Source organism: Macaca fascicularis, chromosome 1, assembly GCF_037993035.2.
Source record: "Macaca fascicularis isolate 582-1 chromosome 1, T2T-MFA8v1.1".
Taxonomy (NCBI): domain Eukaryota; kingdom Metazoa; phylum Chordata; class Mammalia; order Primates; family Cercopithecidae; genus Macaca; species Macaca fascicularis.
In genome coordinates this window covers 84,663,141-84,680,221 of record NC_088375.1, presented here as the reverse complement: position 1 = coordinate 84,680,221, position 17,081 = coordinate 84,663,141, and the positions used below count along the sequence as shown (strand labels likewise).

The following is a 17,081-nucleotide window of genomic DNA, read 5'->3' as shown; positions in this document are numbered from 1 at the left end:
CGTGCTCTGTGATGTTTTACGGCAATAAGCACAGCAGGGTGGGGGCATGCAGGAACCACTGGAAAAACAGTAGCCTCATAGATGCCTTCCTAACCCCCTACAACCTATTATACCTTTACCTTAAGGTAAGCAAGTTGGCATTCTTTGCATCTCATAATTTGAAGTCATTCATCTTTGTGCTTTCACCGTATCTGCTCTCTTTGGAGAAGATGTCTATTTTTGAAGCTGCTGGGCATTTGGGAATCCTGCACACAACGTGAATTGGTTGGGTTGGCATTGTCACCAATGACGATGTGAGTCAGGCTGGCATTGTCAGCACTTGGAGACACAGTTTAGATGGAAAGCTTTCAACCTCAGCATTCATGCCTCAGCGTTCCTTTGGGAGTTACTCTTCTAGCTGCGTTTCCAGGAATTTTAATATAAATTATGTAACAACAAGCATGGAGACTGTACTCAGGAGACCAAGTGAAGTAAGAGCATCCCAGCCTATTCCCAGCTTCTCAGCTCTGCCTTAGCAGGGAGCACATGGCCTCTAAGACAGAAAACCAAAGCCTCAGCCCAAGATGAGCTCCTTCCCTCACCCCTGCTTCTGTTTACCCCAGCCTTCCATCCCAATCAGGTGTTTTAGTTTAGCACAGAGATGAGCACATGATAATTACCTTTAAAAGCAGTCTAGGCTGGGCACAGTGGCTCATGCCTGTAATACCAGCATTTTGGGAGGCTGAAGTGGGAGCATCACTTGAGTCCAGGAGTTTGAGAGCAGCCTGGGCAACATAGGGAGACCCCATCTCTACAAAAAAGTGAAAAAACTATCTGGACATGGTGGTGCATGCCTGTGGCCCTAGCTACTCAGGAGGCTGAGGTGGCAGATTCACTGGAGCCCAGGAGTTCCAGTCTATAGTGAGGCATGATCACACTACTGCACTCCAGACTGGGCCACAGAGCAAGATCCTTTTTTTTTTTTTTTTTTTAGAGTAATCAAGTGCTAAACCATTGGATGGATGATGGAAGAGACCTCGAAGGGGAGGAAACACTCTCATTTCAGGGCCTTAGAGAGCTGCTAGAGATGGGTGATGTAGCCCTGGAACCCCAGTCCTGGAGGGTCAGCAAGTGTTTATCAGGTGGTCACCAAATAAAAGGAGTGTCCACAGCATGGAGATGCAAGGTCCTCTTGCTTTTACCACTGAGGGGGCCTTGATGTGGGATGTGTCTGTGACAGTCTTGGCTGCCCTCCAAGGAGAAGCCTGAGAACCAGGCTCTTTCACAGCTGGTTTTGCCTGTGACTTCAATACAGCCTTGCTTAGGATATGGCCTAAGTTACTGGCTAAGTTGCAATGTGGCAGGGCCCATGCTAGGGTCTTTCATATATACCATGTCATTTAATCTTTTAAGATCCCTATGGGGTAAGCAGCAGTATCCCCATCTTGCAGATTAGGAAAGTGATGTGAAGAGAGGCCACCTAACTCTCAAGTTCACACAGCTGTAAGTGGCCGAGCCGGGATTGAAACTCATGTCCAGGCCAGGCTCAGTCGCTCACGCCTGTGATCTCAGCACTTTGGGAGACTGAGGCGGGCGGATCACCTGAGGTTGGGAGTTCAAGACCGGCCTGGCCAAAATGGTGAAACCCTGCCTCTACTAAAAATACAAAAAATTAGCCGGCCATGGTGGCGGGCACCTGTAGTCCCAGCTACTCTGGAGGCTGAGGCAGGAGAATGGCGTGAACCCGGGAGGCGGAGCTTGCAGTGAGCCGAGATCGCGCCACTGCACTCCAGCCTGGGTGACAGAGCAAGACTCCGTCTCAAAAAAAAAAAAAAAAAAAAAAAAATACAAAAGTTAGCCGAGCGTAGTGGCAGGTGCCTGTAATCCCAGCTACTTGGGAAGCTGAGGCAGGAGAATTGCTTGAACCCGGGAGGCGGAAGTTGCAGTGAGCTGAGATTACACCACTGCACTCCAGCCTGGGCATGGCAGTGAGACTCTGTCTCAAAAACAAAAAACAAAAACAAAAAACTAAATAAATAAACCTTTGTCCACCATAGACTTTTTAACCAAAGGGCCCAATGGATAATAAGAATTAACTGATGAGGCCGGGCGCAGTGGCTCACGCCTATTATCCCAGCACTTTGGGAGGCTGAGGAGGGCAGGTGACAAGGTCAGGAGATCAAGATCATCCTGGCCAACATGGTGAAACCCCATCTCTACTAAAAATACAAAGAATTAGCTGGGTGTGGTGGCACGCACCTGTAGTCCCAGCTACCAGAGAGCCTGAGGCAGGGGAATTGCTTGAACCCAGGAGGTGGAGGTTGCAGTGAGCCAAAATTGCGCCACTGCACTCCAGCCTGGCAACAGAGCAAGACTCCGTCTCAAAAAAAAAAAAAAGAATTAACTGATGAATAGGGAAATTTCAGGTCTTCAACATCTTAATCCAGGACCACAGTAATGGCATTCTAATTGAGCCCCTTGAGAAAGTATTCCCTTAATCACCAGATCAGTCCAGACAACCTCTCTTTGATTGTATAGCCCCTGGAGAACACAGCTACTTTATTTTTCCCTTATTTTCTGAGATAGTTCAAGATCAGCCTCTGTCCTTAGAGACAGACTTTAAGATGGGTTCAAGTATTTCTGCCTGCAGGCATTTCATGGCCCTGTGTGTGAGTGGGCTTGGCGATTTGCTTCTAAGCAGTAGAGGTGATAGGATTATAATCTAAGCAATGGAGGTGATTATGTTACATAAGATTGCAACTTCCGTCTTGTAAGCAGATGCTCTTTGTTGCCTTCTAAGCTTTCGTGCTTTGATGAAGCAAGTAGCCATGTTGAGGAGGTTCACATGGCAAAGAAGTGAGAGAAGCTTCTGGCCAAAGCCAGAAAGTTGCTGAATCTCACCAACAACACTGTGAGCTTGGAAGCAGATCCTTCCCCAGTTGAGGATCAGATGAAGCCCAGTCCTGGCCAACACCTTAAGTGTAGTCTGAAGCCGTGGACTGAACTAAACCACACTGTGTATTACAGAAACTGTGAGATTATAAATACATGTTGTTTCAAGCTGCTAAGTTTCTGGTAATCTGGGATAGCAACAGGTAATTAATATGCTCCCTTATGCAGTTGCAAGCTCCTGAAAGGTAGGGCTGTGTTGCATGTTTTACTCATCTCTGAGGGCCCGGTCTCCGGGAACTCTGTAAGGTTTGTGCCCCCACTGAACCTGGTCTCTATTTCCCTTCCAATATATTCTCCGTACTGCCTCAGAGATATCTTTTTAAAATGCTAAGTTGTGTCACTCTCTGCCTAAAACTCCTCAGTGGCTGCCTATCATTTTTAATGAAAATCCAAGCTAATTAGCTTAGTAATTAAGGAACTTCACCACCTGTCTCCAGACTGTTATTCCAGGCTCTTCTCCCCGACTATTGCCCCCCCCCCACACCACTACCATATACTCTGGCCACATGGATTCAACACTCCTCAAACCTGCTCTTCCATGGGTCAAGGGACTTGTGTGTGCTGTGCCTCTGCCTAGAAGACTCTTTTCTTTTCCTGGTGAACTCCTACTCAGCCTTTACAGTCCACCAAAAGATCACCCTTTCTTGAAGCCTTCCCATCTCCTCCCCTAGTCCAAGGTCAGCCCTACCACTGTTCTCTTGGTAATTTGAGTGCTATTATACCATTTATCACATAAAAATAAAAATAATTATAACTATTTTACCACTTGGTTCCCCTTCTAGTCTGTGAGTTCTTTTTTTTTTTTTTTTTTTTTTTTTGAGACGGAGTCTTGCTCTGTGCCCCAGGCTGGAGTGCAGTGGCGCAATCTTGGCTCACTGCAAGCTCCGCCCCCCCGGGTTCACGCCATTCTCCTGCCTCAGCCTCCCGAGTAGCTGGGACTACAGGCGCCTGCCACCTCGCCCGGCTAATTTTCTTGTATTTTTAGTAGAGACGGGGTTTCACCGTGTTAGCCAGGATGGTCTCGATCTCCTGACCTCGTGATACGCCCGTCTCAGCCTCCCAAAGTGCTAGGATTACAGGCTTGAGCCACCGCGCCCGGCCTCTGTGAGTTCTTTAAAGATGAGTACAACTTCTCTTCATATCCTTCTCTTCCCTCTCCCCCTGCCTAGAAAACCCAGTCATAGTTTAAGAGTAAATGAATGGCATTAATGATACCCAAAGCTGAAATGAGATGCTCATGGGTTAAACGACAGCGAGGTAGGCTGCGTTAGTGGGTACCAGCAGAAGCTCTGTAGACACCTGAAGCATGGACTGAGTGTGGTTTGCAAGCAGTATAGATATAATCTCTTGTTGCTGGTGCTGTCCCTTTGTTGTAAGGGAAAGGAGAAATGGGAGGCAAGAGAAACTTCCCTTTTCTACCAAAGACAGCTGTCTATTTTGTGTTAGAACACTATATGGTGACCTTTTCTGAGACTCTGTTCTTACATACCAAGCATGTAAACTTAACACTTTCTTTTCATTCCTAAAATCTTAGATGATGGATCAAGGTTGACCGAAGTCCTTCTCTGGCTCTCCTAAACTTCCTAATGGAGGCTATTCAAACACAAGACCCACTGTATCAAAACCTCAGAGAAAATATTTTGTGAATGTCCTGTAATTTGCACGTTTCCAATGCTCTTTCTCACCAATTATTTTTGTCCTAAGGGTCCACAGATGTCACACGAATCCAGTTATCCAGAGAAAGGTGCTAAGGCCACTCCTCACCTTTCACTCTTTTGTTGTTGTTGTTGTTGTTGAGACAGAGTCTTGCTCTGTTGCCCAGGCTGGAGTGCAATGGCATAATCTCAGCTCACTGCAACCTCCGCCTCCCGGATTCAAGCGATTCTCCTGCCTCAGCCTCCGGAGTAGCTGGGATTACAGGCACCCGCCACTATACCCAGCTATTTTGTATTGTTAGTAGAGACAGGGTTTCACCATGTTAGTCAGGCTGGTCTCGAACTCATGACCTCAGGTGATCTGCCCTCCTCGGCCTCCCAAAGTGCTGAGATTACAGGTGCAAGCCACCGTGCCCGGCCCACCCTTCACTTTTTAGGATTTAAAGCAGAGGCAGCCTTTTCAGTGTGTAGGAGGGGATCCCTGGAGAAAGGTTTAGTGCAAAGCCATAGAGAGTCAGCAACTTAAACTGACAGCAAATTACTTGGTTTCAATTAAAACAAAGTCTTGACACCACATGTTTTCTTTTCTTTTCTTTTGAGATGGGGTCTCACTCTATCACCCAGGCTAGAGTGCAGTGGCATAATCATGGCTTTTTGCATCCTCAACACCTGGGCTCAAGCGATCCTCCTGCCTCAGCCTCCCAAGTAGCTGGGACTACAGGTGCATGCCATCATGCCTGGCTAATTTTTAAATTTTTGTAGGGACAGGGTCTCGCTATGTTGCCTAGGCTGGTCTTGAACTCCTGGCCTCAAGCAAACCTCCTACTTTGGCCTCCCAAAGTGCTAATCCACTGCACCTGGGCTTGACACCACATTTCAACATGAGTGTTTAAGTTAGCTAAGTCACATTTAGGTACGAAAAGCAGGATCACATTTTTTCAGTCCATCTCTTATCAGTTCACGGCTGTCATTACAGACAATGAAAAAATGTATACATACATTTTTGATGCTAAGTGAATACACGTATTTATACCACTGGCTCAGATCATGGCTGTTCTATGGATTTTGAGTCTCTGTGCATAATTTCTTAATAGATTTACAACAGAGCCAACCCAATCTGTTGTTTAGATGGCTGGAAAAGTCAGTCTGAAACTAGATAATTGTTTCAGTGTCCACATGTAAATGGAATATACCTGTAAGTATCTTACACTTTGTTGCAGAAATCATCCTAATCAGCTTGGTATTCCCTTTCCAGTACCACCACAAAGCAGCCTCTGGATTGAGGAGAGGCAGAAAATACTTCTGTTGCTCTTGCCTGAGTTGGGGACAATGACCATTCAATAAATATGATGAAATACCTTCGCTACACCAGACATAGCAGATGCAAATGGGAATAAGTCCTCAAAGAGGAGGAGGCAAAAGGTAGCACATTGTAACAAAGCCTGGAGGGAGGGAAGGGTTTAGTAAGCGTTTGATGAATGAATGAAGACATCAAGAATAAGCTGTTATAATAGTGAAGTATACCCAGGAAGCCATGAAACTAGGGCTAAAGCTCAGGTGTATAGGGAAAATGTAAAAATGGACTTTCTCTTTTCCATATCAACCTAGAATCATAACATTTGCTGTTTTCATTTTGCTCTTCCAGACCATGTGCCTCATGACTAGTGGCAGAGGGTAGCAAGACTGTGTTTGTGTATGTATATGTTTAAATAAATAAGCCTGTCTTTTAAAAAATAGTATTTTTAATGACTAAGGAATTAATCATGAATAAATATATGTAAGACAAGGTATTAAGTGGCTAGGGGAGGTGGGTTGTTCATAGAAAAGCCATAGCTGCTCTCTGCCTTCAAGGACCTTATGAGAGACAGCATGAAAAGCTTACTAACTGCGAGGCAGAAGGAGGGATGCTGAGTGAAGGGTGCTGATGCAGAGTCTCCACGTGCGAGGAAGAGGAGGTCATTGCAGGCTGGGCCATCAGAGGAGGATTCCTAAGAGGATGACACTGCAGGACAGATGGTACAGCTAGAACAATTGTGATAATTTAACAAGTTGTATTTGAAAAAAGGGAACACAGAGTTATTCCATGAAACACGTGAATGAACAAATGAACAATTTACCCAGAACGTTTAACCCAGAAGAGATATTATATGTCAAGCACTGTGCTTGACACTAGGAATGGGGCCCATAATATCCTCATCAAAGGCTATATCCATCCACAGCTATGTTTTTAAAAATATCTTTATTGGCTGAGCACAGTGGCTCATAATTGTAATCTCAGCACTTTGGGAGGTTGAGGCGGGTGGATCACCTGAGGTCAGGAGTTCAAGACCAGCCTGACCAACATGGTGAAACCCCATCTCTACTAAAAATATAAAAATTAGCCAGGCATGATGACGGTTGTCTGTAATCCCAGCTACTCGGGAGGCTGAGGCAGGAGAATCACTTGAACCCGGGAGGGGGTGGCTGCAGTGAGCTGAGATCGCACCATTGCACTCCAGCCTGGGCTACAAGAGCAAGACTCCGTCTCAAAAAAAAAAAAAAAAAATCTTTATTACGTTATAAGTGATATACAACAAACTGCACATATTTAATGTTTTACAGTGTTATATGTTTTCATTTATGTATACACTCATAAAATCATACTACAATTAAGACAGTAAAAGTACCCATTACTTTCACAATGTCCCACATGTCCCTTCATCTTTCCTACTTCCTGCCGCTCTCCACAGCCTCCATGTTCAGGCAGCCACCCAGTCTACTTTCTGTTACTATAGATGAGTTTGTGTTTTCTAGAATTTTCCATATTTAGAATCATACAGTAGATACTCTTTTGTTTGATTTTTCTCATGCAACATAATTCTTTTGAGATTCATCCATGTTGTATGTACATCAATGTCCATTTCTTCTCTATTAATGAATATTCCATTATATACCACAATTTGTTTATCCATTCACCTCTTGATGGACTTCTGAATTTTTTACAATTTTTGACTAATTCTAATAAAGCTGCTATGAACAGTATGCTTTGCATGTATTTTCTCCCAGTCTATGCATTGTCTTTTCAGTATTTTTTGAAGAAAAGTGGGGTGTTTTGTTTTTGTTTTTTTGTGGACACAAGGTCTCACTCTGTCACCTAGACTGGAGTGCAGTGGCATGATCATGGCTCACTGCAGCCTTGGCCTCCCAGGCTCAATTGATCCTCCCACCTCAGCCTCCTGAGTAGCTGGGAATACAGGCACGTGCCACCATGCCAGCTAATTTTTGTATTTTTTTTGAGACAGAGTCTTGCTGTGTCACCCAGGCTGGAGTGCAGTGGTGTGATCTCGGCTCACTGCAACTCTGCCTCCCAGGTTCAAATGATTCTCCTGCCTCAGCTTCCTGAGTAGCTGGGACTACAGGCATGCACCACCATGCTTGGCTAATTTTTGTATTTTTAGTGGAGACGGAGTTTCACCATGTTGGCCAGGCTGGTCTCAAACTCCTGACCTCCAGTGATCTGCCTGCCTTGGCCTCCCAAAGTACTGGGATTACAGTTATGAGCCACATTGCCTCCTAAAGTGCTGGGATTACTGGCATCAGCCACCATGCCTGGCCTAATTTTTGTTTTTATTTTGTTGTAGAGATGGGGTTTTACCATGTTGCCTAGGCTGGTCTCAAACTCCTGAGCTCAAGTGATCTGCCCACCTCAGCCTCCCAAAAATGCTGGGATTACAGGTGTGCACCACTGTGCCTGGCCTTGAAGAGAAGTTTTAAATTTTGATGTAGTCCAAATAATTTTGGTATCACATCTAAGAAACGGGAAGCCAAGTTCCCAGATATTTTCTCTTATGTTTCTTATAGAAGTTTCTTGGTTTTAGGCTTTATAATTAGGATCTGTGAACCATTTTGAGTAATTTTTGTACAATATTATATAAGATATTCATTGAATTTCCTCTTTTTAGATATGGATGCTGAATTGTTATGGCACTGTTTGTTAAAAGACTTCTCTACTTTTTCTGCACTTGTGTCAAAAATCAATTTTCCATATATATGTGGGTCTATTTCTGGACTATTTTGTCCTATTGATCTATTTTTTGAACTTTATGCTAATGCCACACTATCTTGATCACTGTAACTTTATAATAAGTCTTGACATGAGATAGTGTTAGTCCTTCCACTGCATTATTTTTCAAAGTTGTTTTGGTCGTTCTAGATCTTTTGCATTTCCCTATGAAGTTAAGAAAATAAAAACAAAATAAAATAAACAAAAACAAAAACTTGCTGAAATACTGATTGTGATTGCGTTGAATCTACAGATAAATTTGAGGAAGAATTGACATCATAACAATATTGAGTCCTCCAATTCATGAACATGGTATATCTCTTCATTTACTTAGGTCTTTTTTTTCAGTAGTGATTTATAATTTTCTCGCTATGGATCTTCAAACGTTTTGTCATGTTTATCTCTAAGTGTTTCATAGTTTTTGATGTTATTTTAAAGGTATTATTATTATTTAATTTTTTAAAATTTCTGATTATTTCTTGGTAGTATGTAGAAATACAACTGATTTTGGTATATTAATCTTGTATTCTGCAACTTTGCTATTATGGGCTGAATTGTGTTTCCCTCCATATTTATATATTGAAGTCCTAATCCATGATGCCTCAGAATATGACTATTTGGAGGTAGGGTCTTTAAAAAGGTAATTAAGGTTAAATGAGGTCATTAGGATGGGCCATAATCCAATATGACTGGTGTACTTACAGGAAGAGGAGATTAGGACAAAAACCTATACAGAGAGAAGACCATATAAACATATATAGAGAAGATTTATTGGCCAGGTGTGGTGGCTCACACCTGTAATCCCAGCACTTTGGGAGGCCCAGGCAGGCGGATCACAAGGTCAGGAGTTTGAAACCAGCTTGGCCAATATGGTGAAACCCCGTCTCTACTAAAAATACAACAATTAGCCGGGCGTGGTGGCAGGTGCCTGCAGTCCCAGCTATTTGGGAGGCTGAGGCAGGAAAATTGCTTGACCCTGGGAGGCAGAGGTTGCGGTGAACTGAGATTGCGCCACTGCACTTCAGCCTGGGCGAAAGAGTGAGACTCTGTCTCAAAAAAAAAAAAAAGACGACTTATCTACAAGTCAAGGAGAGAGGCCTCAGAAGAAACTGGCCCTGCAACACCTTGATCTACAGACTACTACTATTCTTAATCACCAGAAGTGTGAGAAGATAAATTTCTGTTGTAAACAGAATTTCTGTTGTAAGCCAACCAGTGTGAGGTACTTTATTATGGCAGCCTGGCAAACTAATACATTTACTAAACTTACGTATTAGTTCTAATAGCTTTTTTATAGATCCAGGATTTTCCACATAGACAATTACATAATATAAATAAATAGTTTTACTTCTTCCTTTCCAATTTGATGCCTTTTTATTCCTTTTCCTTGTCTGATTGCACTGTCTGGGACTTCAAATACAATGGTGAGAGCAGACATGCTAACCTTATTCCTAATTTTGTTTTATTTTATTATTATTTTTTAGATGAAGTCTCACTCTGTTGCCTAGGTTGGAGTGCAGTGGTGCTATCTTGGCTCACTGAAACCTCTGCCTCTCGGGTTCAAGTGATTCTCCTGCCTCAGCCTCCTGAGTAGCTGGGACTACAGGTGCGTGCCACCACGCCTGGCTAATTGTTGTATTTTCAGTAGAAACAGGGTTTCACCATGTTGGCCAGGCTGGTCCTGAACTCCTGATCTCAAGTGATCCACCCGCCTCAGTCTCCCAAAGTGCTGGAATTAGAAGCATGAGCCACCTCGCCTGGCCATTGTTCCTCATTTTAGTGGTAAGTGTTTAGTACTTCATCATTAAGTATGATATTAACTTTAGGTTTTTCGTAGATGCTGTTTATCAAGTTGAAGAAGTTTCCTTGTATTCCTAGTTTCATGGCTTTGATTTTTTTAACTTCAATTTCAAAAGCAAGCAAATGGGTACTCTGAATAGTTAGGCAAACCTTCCCTACACCTATAGAGAACAACTGAAAAGTTAGGCACACCTTCCCTATGGTTATAGATAATAACTATACAATGTGGAGAATTAGTGACAAGCATGGATTCTAGACCCAGATTACACAGGTTCAAATCCTGGTTTTGCCACTTACCAGCAATGGGATTTGGGGACAAACAACTCACTTATTTGCGCTTTCATTTTTTCATCTGTAGAATAAGGATAATAATGATGCCTGCCTAATAGAGTTTTTATCAGGATAAAAATGTATAAATATTTATAATGTGTCTAGAACAGTGTCTCTCAAATAAGTGCTATGTAAAATATTCTTCTCATGTTCATTCACAATCATGGAAGGCAACTAGATTCTGTCTCAGGATGCAAGCCCACTATGCTAGCTTCCAGACATGCATTTTATTCTGTCTTTTCCCCAACCCCTGCTGCTCTTGGTGGCACAGCTAGAATTTTAGACTGGTAGAATCATCAGCTAGCCCCACCTCAAGCCCAAGGCAGAAATTCCTTCTGCATGTCACACCTGACAGCTGCTGACTGCCTTCTGACCAATAATTCTTCAGGTTGACTGCACATTCAAGAAGTCTGAGTTTCTCAGCTACGGAAGCCTGATGATATCAGGCTGTGAGGTGACAGTGAGGTTTCCCAGGGATTGGAAAGCTAAGTGTCTGTGCTTAATGTATGCATTGCTAGGTCCCTCAGTTGCTTCCACCATGATACCTGACATAGGTATTGGCCTCTACTAGAACAAAGGCCCCTCAGACATAAACTCCAATGAGTGGGTCTCCTGAAAACTGGCAACTCGTTTCTTTTGCCCCTAGAGAACCAAATTAGGGTCAAGGAGAGGGCTGGCTTCTCTTTCTTAGGAACTGCTCAGATCCTGAATAACTGCTCAGAGCCCTGAATAACTCTGGGCTCTTTTTTTTTTTTTTTTTTTTTGAGATGGAGTCTCGCTCTGTCGCTTAGGCTGGAGTGCAGTGGTATGATCTTGGCTCACTGCAACCTCCGCCTCCCAGGTTCAAGCGATTCTCCTGCCTCAGTTGCCCAAGTAGCTGGGATTACAGGAGTGCACCACCACGCCCGACTAATTTTTGTATTTTTAGTGAAGACAGGGTTTCACCATGTTAGTTAGGCTGGTCTCGAACTCCTGACCTTGTGATCCGCCTGCCTCAGCCTCCCAAAGTGCTGGGATTGGGCTTTTTAAAAAAAGTCCCATTGAAGGTAGGAGGGGAATTAGGTTCAATTCTTCCATTTCTAATTTTTAAAAACTAGAAAGTTTTCAACAGTGTGTGATTCTCAGGAATTCTTGGCTAGAAGATCTCTTGATTTCAGATTTAGCATGAGCTTTTTCCTGATTGAGCAGCAGGTTACTTTGCTCACTTAACAGTATTGTTACATAAACAAGCAAGAGATCTGTGTGCTACAAGCAAAGTCAAAATTTCCATCTGAATTTCAGCTAATCATGATATAAGGACCAATTCAGGCTTTGGATGTTTCAGTCTCCTGAGCTGTGCAGCTGTGTTTTCCCTCTTTTCACTAAATGCTGTAGTTTAAGATTTAGAGAATTATGTAAAACACACTGGCAGTGCCAGGGCTTAAAAGGGGTAGGATCCTCTGCCCAGTAATGTTTGCTCATGTTCTTTCTCCCTTTTTTGCTGATAGTAAAAAGGTTCTTGAAAATGATCCAGTATACAGGAGACAGTCTATAAGGGTCTACAGGAGCAAGAGGGGTTTCAGACATTAGCCAAGCCTTCTTAGTTCCAGGACTATGCTTTTTCTTAAAATAATTCTGAGAATTAAGTGCAAAAATATGCGAATGTCACATGTACTGTGTGCATTTATAAATAAATGTGATATGTAAAGGTGTATTTATACATCTACCAATTGCACTGCAAAACTATCCCCAGCTCATAGACCAACCAGTCTTCCAAAATACTACTGTGATGCACTTAAAATCTGCAACTCTGCATGAAGGTGACCTCAATGTACCTTCTTTGAATTTGCAGAATTGTGTACAAGAACACAAATCGTTTATATAGGATTGTAGCCTTTTTTAAATGCTAAAAAGGTCCCCATGATTTGCTTTGTTTAAGACATACACTCAAAACTTTATTAAAAACATTTTTCAAAACTAGTTTCATAAAGCTAGACACATCAGCAAGCCTCGATTGAGGGGTGGAAAATGAATTGTGTATCTTTAAACCGCAGAAGTTAAAAGGCTTTTTTTTTTTTTTTTGGTTAGCTAACAATGGAAACTTTTTTTTTAAGTGTTTCCCTCCCTCGTCTTGCCAAGCAATAGAAAAAAAAAAAAAAAAAAGAAGAAAAGAAAAACTTGTTCCGCTGAGTTCAACCCCAGACAGGCTCACAACTTCCTTCCTGCTTTCCTCCCCCAAGCCTCCGCCTTTCTCCCTCCTCCCTCCTCCACCCCCCCTAACTTTTCTTTCTTTTTTTTTTTTTTTTTTTTTTTTAATCGTACATTGAACAAACACTGAAGTAGCCCGGAGCAGACACTGACAGGGGCAGTATCTCCACGGCCGAAAAGGGTGTGCAGGGCCGGCTTGGCGTCGCAACTGCCGGGATCGCCGGGCCCCTGAACCGAAGAGCTTTCCCTCTGTTTCGCACTCCTCTTTTTTGTCTTCCATAGCTTGTGAGAAAATAATTTCCGAACATTTTTACTTTTAAAACCATCTCGTCCCTACGAGGTCTGCGCCTCTGGGCATGTAGTCTACACAGGACCTGAGAATCTGAGAAATTGCAGGTAAGTTTGGCGGCCTTTTAATGGCTCTCGCCTCTGAACAACCCTCTTTCCCCTCACTTTCTGCTCTGGAACGAATCTCGGCCTTCCTGGTTCCGAAGTAGGGCAAAGGGGTGGGCTGGGGAGGCAGGGAAGGGGGTTTGATTTTGGAGGGTGACATGGAGTGGTGGTGGGGAGAAAATCGGGAGAGAGGAGGTCCCGGTATTTCTCCTACCCGCCTTCCGGGCCGCTCACTCCGCGCCGCCTCCCCCAGCGCGCTCCAGGAGTCCCCAGGCTGGGGTCTCCCGGCGGCTCTGCTGGCGCCGGACGAGGCTGCCCGGGATGCAGAGAAGCCCTGCGCTCCGCGGCGCTGTCCTGGGGTGTTAGAGCGCCGGCTCCAGGGAGGTTTGCAGAGCCAGAGGCTCTGTGCACCTAGGGCTGCTGCCCGGCTGCAGCCATGCACGCCCCTAAGTTCCTCCGAGTGGGCGCGGGTCCGGGAGCCCGCAGGGGCAGCCGAGTCCTCGGCAACAGGGCGCGCTGAGAGCGGACTCGCCCCGCGCGCGCGCGCGCGTATACACACACGCGTGCACACGCACACACACATACACACACAGTCACACACCCCTCCATAGGGGACGACGGCAGGAGGGCAGCGAGTACTGGTTCCGGTAGAGGGGACGTGTAGAACCTCGGTGCGCCCACACTCACAAAACACTTGTCTAGGGATAGGCGACAAGGCCAGCGCTGAAAAATGCTTCGGCTGCGGCCCCGCCGCGCGCCCAGGCCTTCCTAGGCCGAGGGACACAGCCCCAAGGCCAGGGTCTGGAAGGTAAACGGCGGGCACGCGGGCGCCCTCCTAGATCCGGGCGCTGGCAGCGATTCGGGGGAAGGCAGGTTCCGCTCATGTTCCCTCCGAGCCGGTCGGTCTCTGATGCCCCGAGAGGGTGGAGCAGGGAGACCCTGAAGCCCAGGGCGAGGGCTGCCGGGTTGCCCTCTATAGCCAATGTTTGCTCAGGCTGGGGAGACCCGGAGACGGTGACTGGGATGTCCTCAGCCCGGGAGAGCTGGGAGTCAGCCGCGCCCCGCGCACAGCATACTTAGGAGCCAAGGAGTTGGACCTCGCTTCTCGCCGGTCCGCGTGGCTCCGGAGACGAATGTTAGGACTAGGATTTGAAGGGACCTCATAAAGCGCATCGCAGTCTGGGGCGGGGTGGGGGGCGGGGAAGCACACCCGTAACCGCGCTGGCGACCGAGGCAGCCGGGGCATTCCCACGCCGAGCCTCGCCGTCCCCATAGGTGAGATGTCCGGTGGCGCCGGGTCCTGGATAGATTGGGTTCCCGGGGCTCCCTCTGGGTTCTGCAGGCGACCCCCAATCCCCTCGCGCCCTCCAGGGTCCTGACTTTTCTCCTTGTATCTCCACAGCCGCACGGTTGTTTATGGAGCTTTGGGCGGGGGCTGAACCCGCGGTCGTGCCCCCAGCCCGCAGCCCAGGTCATGCAGCCCCATCTGCGCGCAGAGCCACGGCTGCCGGGCCTCCAGGGCTGAGCCGGGAGCGCCGGGAGGAGGAGGCGCCGGCGGCGGAGCAGGAGCGGGAGCCGCGGCGGCGGGCAGCGCGGGACCCAGTACTATGGCTGTGTACTGCTATGCGCTCAATAGCCTGGTGATCATGAATAGCGCCAACGAGGTGAAGAGCGGCGGCGGCCCCGGGCCCAGTGGCAGCGAGACGCCCCCACCCCCGGGGAAGGCCGTGCTGAGCCCCGGCAGCGTTTTCAGTCCCGGGAGAGGCGCCTCTTTCCTCTTCCCCCCAGTCGAGTCGCTGTCGCCCGAGGAGCCCCGGAGCCCCGGGGGCTGGCGGAGCGGCCGGCGCAGGCTGAATAGTAGCAGCGGCAGTGGCAGCGGCAGTGGCAGCGGCAGCAGCGTGAGCAGCCCAAGTTGGGCTGGTCGCCTGCGAGGGGACGGGCAGCAGGTGGTGGCCGCCGGTACCCTCTCCCCGCCGGGGCCGGAGGAGGCCAAGAGGAAGCTGCGGATCCTGCAGCGCGAGTTGCAGAACGTGCAGGTGAACCAGAAAGTGGGCATGTTTGAGGCGCACATCCAGGCACAGAGCTCCGCCATTCAAGCGCCCCGCAGCCCGCGTTTGGGCAGAGCTCGCTCGCCCTCCCCGTGCCCTCTCCGCAGCAGCAGCCAGCCCCCTGGAAGGGTCCTGGTTCAGGGCGCCCGGATCGAGGAACGGAGGACAAAGTCCTGGGGGGAGCAATGTCCAGAGACTTCAGGAGCCGACTCCAGGAGGAAAGGAGGGCCCGGCCTATGCACCTCGCAGGTGAAGGAAGGAATGCCACCTCTTCCTGGCCGGGGTGCCCCTACAGGATCAGAGGCCTGGGGTCCTTTTGTAAGGATGGAGAAGGGTATCTCTGCCAGTCCCCGCTGTGACTCACCCACAGCTATGGAAATTGACAAAAGGGTCTCTCCTCCCCCGGGAACCCGCAGCTGCCTAGCTCCCTCATTGGGGCTGGTCGGAGCTAGCTTAACGATGGCCACAGAAGTGGCAGCGAGAGCTACACCTACTGGGCCACACCGTCCACAGGATCTTGCCCTCACTGAGCCGTCTGGTAGAGCCCGTGAGCTTGAGGACCCGCAGCCCCGAGAGGCCCTGGTGGAGAGGCAGGGGCAGTTTCTGGGCAGTGAGACAAGCCCAGCCCCAGAAAGGGGCGGGCCCCGCGCTGGAGAACCCCCTGGGAAGATGGGGAAAGGAAATCTGCCCTGTGGCATGCCGGGCTCTGGGGCGCCTGAAGTGGGCGAAAGGCCAGAGGAGACGACTGTGAGCGTGCAAAGCGCAGAGTCCTCTGATGCCCTGAGCTGGTCCAGGCTGCCCAGAGCCCTGGCCTCCGTAGGCCCTGAGGAGGCCCGAAGTGGGGCCCCTGTGGGCAGGGGGCGTTGGCAGCTCTCCGACAGAGTGGAGGGAGGGTCCCCAACGCTGGGCTTGCTTGGGGGCAGCCCCTCAGCACAGCCGGGGACCCCGGATGTGGAGGCGGGAATTCCTTCTGGCAGAATGCTGGAGCCTTTGCCCTGTTGGGACACTGCGAAAGATCTGAAAGAACCTCAGTGCCCTCCTGGGGACAGGGTGGGTGTGCAGCCTGGGAGCTCCAGGGTTTGGCAGGGCACCATGGAGGAAGTCGGTTTGGCTTGGACGTGTGGCACAGGGGTGCAATCAGAGGGGACTTGGGAAAGCCAGCGGCAGGACAGAGATGCCCACCCAAGTCCGGAGCTGCTACCCCAAGATCAGGACAAGCCTTTCCTGAGAGAGGCCTGCAGCCCCAGCAACATACCTGCCGTCATCATTACAGACATGGGCACCCAGGAGGACGGGGCCTTGGAGGAGACGCAGGGAAGCCCTCGGGGCAACCTGCCCCTGAGGAAGCTGTCCTCTTCCTCGGCCTCCTCCACGGGCTTCTCCTCATCCTATGAAGACTCAGAGGAGGACATCTCCAGTGACCCTGAGCGCACCCTGGACCCCAACTCAGCCTTCCTGCATACCCTGGACCAGCAGAAACCTAGAGTGGTAAGTCTTGCTCTGAGATTTGCCCAGAACTCATGCTGATTTCAGCAGACTTTTGATACCCTATGCATCCCTTTTTCTTACTTTCTACAGAGTCATGAAAACTCAAACCAGGGCCCTGGGACAGTCACAGTGAATAATTCTGTCCAGGTGTGTTTGCTGAGGTGGAAGCAGAGGCACTGACCATGCATTTTAGCTTGGACAGTGAAT

The 17,081-nt window shown here is 47.8% G+C and overlaps 1 protein-coding gene across 5 annotated transcripts in view; it reads left to right on the top strand.

Annotated features, from left to right (window-relative positions):
* Positions 1 to 13,055: 13,055 nt before the first annotated feature.
* The window catches only part of ITPKB (inositol-trisphosphate 3-kinase B), a 107,613-nt gene continuing 103,587 nt past the window's right edge, over positions 13,056 to 17,081 (top strand). For 3 of the 5 annotated variants that reach the window (XR_012433675.1, XR_006700294.2, XM_005541015.4), the window contains exons 1-2: positions 13,056 to 13,341; positions 14,741 to 16,874. Coding sequence is in view for 3 of the 5 variants with exons in the window: in XM_005541015.4 (XP_005541072.3) it covers positions 14,946 to 16,874 (1,929 nt within the window). In the remaining 2 variants the exon portion in view is untranslated. Of the gene's footprint in view, positions 13,342 to 13,945; positions 14,147 to 14,577; positions 14,614 to 14,740; positions 16,875 to 17,081 lie in introns of those variants that run through there. The other 2 variants (XM_045397862.2, XM_045397853.2) reach the window with 2 other exon arrangements.